This window comes from Salvia splendens, chromosome 13, assembly GCF_004379255.2.
Source record: "Salvia splendens isolate huo1 chromosome 13, SspV2, whole genome shotgun sequence".
Taxonomy (NCBI): Eukaryota; Viridiplantae; Streptophyta; class Magnoliopsida; order Lamiales; family Lamiaceae; genus Salvia; species Salvia splendens.
The window spans coordinates 8,004,205-8,009,798 of NC_056044.1; the positions used below are offsets into that span (position 1 = coordinate 8,004,205).

At 37.3% G+C, this 5,594-nt stretch overlaps 1 protein-coding gene across 1 annotated transcript; it reads left to right on the forward strand.

The window, feature by feature from the left end:
- Positions 1 to 3,103: 3,103 nt before the first annotated feature.
- LOC121760430 (ammonium transporter 2 member 5-like) lies at positions 3,104 to 5,024 on the forward strand. The gene is made up of 3 exons (XM_042156099.1): positions 3,104 to 3,718; positions 3,778 to 4,063; positions 4,486 to 5,024. Exons 1-3 carry the CDS (start codon positions 3,104 to 3,106, stop codon positions 5,022 to 5,024), a joined length of 1,440 nt encoding a protein of 479 aa, XP_042012033.1.
- Positions 5,025 to 5,594: the final 570 nt, after the last annotated feature.

A 5,594-nucleotide genomic window follows, 5' to 3' on the forward strand; every position in this document is an offset into this window, starting at 1 on the left:
TCAATCACACTTCTTTATAAAAAAATAAAAATATTATGAACATGCAGGCGCAGGGTGGTGGACCTCCAAAAAATTGAAATCAAATTTCCACCCATTTTTATTAATATAGATAGATGGCTGGTGATAATATTGAATAGCATTATTAAATTTGGTTTCTTCCATCTCAATAATTATTTTTTTTCCAACTGAGTACCATTATTAATGGGTTTCTCCTATCCCAATAATTCTTTTCTTGCAAACTATAATATCTAACAACAGATTCATTAATTATAAAATTTACAGAATGTAGTTGACCTTGCTTCAACGGAACACAGCAAACACTATTAAATACGGCATACGAATTATTTTTCGCTTGAACTATTTGTTTTCTATTAAATAAATTTTATTTTTTTAACTGATAGATAATCGGAATAAATTTTTATAGTACAAATTAATACTATCTTTTTTTACTTACCTTAACATTTTTTCAATGATAGAATTTTTATAATAATATTTATTTTGTAATCATATTTTTTATACAAGTTTCAATGATAAATTTAATATTTATTTTATAATCATATCTTTGCAGGGCCGACGTGCGTCGGACTAATGCGACGGCCTTTGTCGCCAGCTATTTCGACTTGAGTGAACGTGCATACACATTATTTAATCTCATAATATCAATTTTCATTTATAATTACTCCACTAGTCATAATTTGAAATTTTGTATTTATAAATAGTAGTACTTAATTTCAAAGAACTTTATTGTACAACCTACCAATATAATACTAATATAATGATTGTGTAGGTAGCTAGGTATATGATTCAAATATATCATGGCAACAAATAATAATGTTACTCTTAATCATAGTACCTTATTTTTAGGCGTAAACATACTCCCTCATTTTTTTTGGCAAGTTGGACAAGTTAATAATTATTTAATCCCTATTTTGCACGAATTACATAAGACTAATGGTCAAGTTAGCTAACGTGAATAACACAATCTTAATTTATTTCAATTTGTAATGTTTATAAGATTTATAATAAGTTATGAGTTTTCACTTTTTTGGTAAATTTTGTTTGCCATACATCTATAAATGATTTTGTTCTACTGAACTAACAATAGTTTTACCATAAAGAAATTTGGATAAAGATATTGTTGTAATCTTGAGGATTTAAAATCGTGTTAAAATTATAAATTCATTTAATGCGGTGACTTTATAATTATAAGTAAGATTATTAGCGTCTAATATTAAGCAACTTTATGAAAATATTTAATTATTTTATAATATCATGAACTTGCATCCGGTGCCAATTACGAATTCGGCTTAAATTAAAGAATGTGGACGATTGTGTGACATTGAAATGATAAGGTAGATGATTGCATTAATGACATGTAGTTCACGATGTGGGCTTTAATTTGAGCCCCAATCGGTAAAAAATCGAAGTCATAAATTATAGCGAATTATAAAGTTTCGTGTATTTTTATATTCTAGCGAATTAAAGTTGAGTGGTAGCTCTGAAATTATACAAATTTTAATGATCAATATCATTCATAACCCCAAAAATGGCCGACGCGCATAATCTCTTCTAAATTCCAATCGACCACCATAGTGTAAAAAATGACCCATTTTTATTGCAAATTATCAAAATATGATACTAACAATCAACAGATATGCAATTGATACAAGTTTTCTCAAACAAGAAACTTGGAACAAAAATAGATGAGTAAATGTTTCTGATCAATTTGAGACATTTATTTTATTTGTTACTTGATGCAGACCTTGACCGGGCTAGCTGTTCATGGGCCTGAACTGCGCTAGATTGGGTTGGGTTGGGTTGGGTTGGGCTGAGTTTCCTTTTATGATTTCGACCTAGCCCAAAGCCCACTTAGTAACTGGACTGGACTGTGGACTGAGTTGGGTTGTGAAGATTTTTTTTTCTTAATTTTCAATTATATTTAAAATTTTATTGAATATTACTCCATCCGTCCCACAATAGGAGTCACTCTTATTGTGGGCACGCGTTTTAAGAAATATAAAGAATAGTGAGTTAGAAAAGTTAGTGGAATATGTGACCCACTTTTCTATATTGGTTTTATAATAAAATGTGAGTGAAGTGAGTTAGCGGAATGTGATACTTATTTACTATTTATGGTAAAAAAGAAGTGTGACTTCTATTGTGGGACGGATAGAGTATAAATTAAACATAGTTATAACTAGAATATTAAACTGTTAATAAGTTTCATATTTTAAATTATAGTTCGTATATATTGTTTTCGGATGATTTTAAAATTGTATTATTAATTATTATTTACTTAAATAAATATGTACATTCAAATTTATCTTATTAAAATTACTTTTTAAACATGTAAAGAGAAATTTTACAGTATAATATAAACTAAAATAAGCATTTGAGATATGTTAAAATTAAGTGGAAACTAGAGGAGAATTAATTATAATTACTTATGATTTGTAGTTGTTGTTTTTATTTGGGCTTGGACTGGGGTGGTCTTAAGCCGGGGTTGGGCCTCAAGCCTATCCAAGTCTGGTTCGTTTAACTAGTGAATGGTCCTGTTCCGATCCATACCTTATATGAGCCATTGAAAACTAAACTAAAAAAGATTCCCTTGAAATAATAAGTGTAAAAAATGATTCAATAGAACTTCTAATATTGTGGGAAGCTAATTCATCATGTAAATTAAGTTGGTAACCAATTTCATGCATATCGTTATTTGTTATAGCTAATATTCTAGAATTTTAATACAGGTAAACTTGATTAGATGAACAACAATGTGACAAATCAAACAGCATTAGAATCCATCACAACAAGCTAGCAAACATGATTTACTAGTACTAATATTAACATGACAACAAAAAAAAGAAGAAAAATATCCATCATCGGAATAATCAATCTACACACACAAGGAAGGAATACAACCTGTAACATTTTGAATTTCATTTGTACCAATTAATCGTATTCATCGCCCACGTAACTCTCATTAATTCAAATGAATCCAAAAAAATGCTTCCAATGTTATAATTAATCTAACCAACATACACATATAAATAAATGCACCTTAGCCTAGTATTATTGTACACAACATCAGTAGAGAAAGAGAAATATGGCAACGAGCACCCCGGACTACTCGTTCCTCCCGCCGAACCTGATCCCGGACGCCGCGAACCCGGCATGGATGAACAAAGGCGACAACGCATGGCAGCTGACCGCGGCCACGATGGTGGGGCTGCAGAGCATTCCGGGGCTGGTGATCCTGTACGGAAGCATCGTGAAGAAGAAGTGGGCGGTGAACTCGGCCTTCATGGCGCTTTACGCCTTCGCGGCGGTGCTGATCTGCTGGGTGGGCTGGGGCTACCAGATGTCGTTCGGGAACAAGTTCGCGCCGTTCCTCAACAAGATCGACGACGCGCTCGACCAGCACGTGCTCCTCAAGCAGTCGTTTGGTGGATACAAGTTCCCTACCGCTACCATGCTCTACTTTCAGTTCGTCTTTGCCGCCATTACCCTCATCCTCATCGCTGGCGCCCTCCTCGGGCGGATGAGCTTCTACGCCTGGATGGCCTTCGTCCCTCTCTGGCTCACCTTCTCCTACACCATCGGCGCTGCCAGCATCTGGAGCCCCAACGGCTGGCTAGCCAAGAAGGGCCTCATTGATTACTCCGGCGGCTACGTCATCCACCTCTCCTCTGGCGTCGCCGGCTTCACCGCCGCCTACTGGGTAGGGAGGAGTAGTATTATGTTTTTTTTTTGAATTAGCTTCTGATTGTGTGGTTGTAGGTGGGGCCGAGGGAGACTAAAGATAGGGAGAGGTTCCCCCCGAACAACATCCTGCTGATGTTGGCTGGGGCGGGGCTGCTGTGGATGGGGTGGACCGGGTTCAACGGTGGTGATCCTTATATGGCCAGTATAGACGCCTCGCTTGCCGTGCTCAACACCCACGTCTGCGCCGCCACTAGCTTGCTCACTTGGTTGCTCTTGGATATCATATTCTTCGAGAAGCCATCCGTCATCGGGGCCACGCAAGGGATGATCACCGGATTGGTTTGCATCACTCCTGCTGCAGGTACACGATCGATAAAAATACACGAGGTTCTATTTTAAAACCAATTGATGATAAGTGAAAAACTTCAAAGTGATTTTTTCATTTGCTAATTAGGATAAATTGCTAGAAAATCATTAAACTTAATTTACTTAATTTCTTGTTCGTCTCACTACTTTAAAAATCATGAAATATGGATTTCATCCACGTCAACAAAATCTAGTAATCTTTTTCAATTTTTTCAATCAACAATGTCGTTTTCTTTATAAATAAATTACATCGCTAATCTCATCGACAAATACGTCAACCTATGATTTCCAACCATCATATCAGATCACTTAATTTTATTAAAAAAATTTAAACTGGGATAATTGTATATATATTCAAACTTTATAATTTTTCTGAAAGTTGCGAATAAAAACTTGACCAAACTTTATAATGGGCAGGGGTTGTGCAAGGATGGGCCGCCATCATAATGGGCATCCTCTCCGGCTCGATCCCGTGGTTCACGATGATGGTCCTCCACAAGAAAGTATGGCTTCTCCGCCAAGTCGACGACACAATGGCCGTATTCCACACACACGCAGTGGCCGGAACCCTAGGCGGCCTCCTCACCGGGTTCTTCGCCAACCCAAGGCTTTGCCACCTCTTCTACCTCGTCGACAACTACGAGCACTACATAGGCTTGGCCTACGGCATCCACAATGGAAGAGCTGGCGCCGGCTTCAAGCAAATGGGCATCCAGATCCTCGGAGTCGTCTACATCCTCGTCCTCAACGTCGTTGTCACCAGCATCATATGCAACCTCATCAAGCTCGTCATCCCGCTCAGGATGTCGGACGAGCAGCTGCGTTTGGGCGATGAGGCCGTGCATGGGGAGGAGGCGTACGCGCTCTGGGGCGATGGCGAGAAGTTCGAGCGCTCCGTGCACAACTCTGTTTATGGAGGGGATCAGGAGCTTGGAGCTGTGCAACACAAAGTATGACAACTGTTGCTACTTTTTTCTATTAATAAGCTTGGAATTTAAACATGGTTCCTGGAAACTTGATCTTTATACATATGTAGGGGTGAATAATCTTTGGTATGTCTCGAATGTAAGTTGTCGTGTTGGTTCCAGCAAAATTTGATGGCCTTTTGTACCTGATATTGAAGAAACATTTTGATATTATTAGAGCATCAACAGTGGTGCGGAGCTCCCGGCGGAATTCCCAAAAACACCTCCTGCCACGTCATACAGACTTCCCACTGCATTGCCACGTCATACGTACTTCCCACTGCACAGTGGCGGAATTCCCCGCGGAATTCCCGACGGACTTCCCACAATAAAAAAAATTCACAAATTCACATATTAAACAATTTCCGGAATTAAACAATTAACGGAATTAAAATTTCAACACAAATAGGGAAAAAAAATTCCATTAAAAAAAGAAAAGTACATTTTACCAAATTAAAAAATATATATTTCCATAATTTAAAACTACATCAACGACGACCCCTCCGCTGCCATACTTCTTCAATAATATCGTTCTGGAGTCGAACATGGGCTTATTTTTGG

Bases quoted from the DNA above. Each gene is read 5' to 3' on its own strand.
- LOC121760430 (XM_042156099.1), top strand. From the start codon at position 3,104: ATGGCAACGAGCACCCCGGACTACTCGTTCCTCCCGCCGAACCTGATC. The intron at 3,719-3,777 runs GTAGGGAGGAGT...GTGTGGTTGTAG, and splicing joins GCTTCACCGCCGCCTACTGG to GTGGGGCCGAGGGAGACTAA. The intron at 4,064-4,485 runs GTACACGATCGA...TATAATGGGCAG, and splicing joins TTGCATCACTCCTGCTGCAG to GGGTTGTGCAAGGATGGGCC.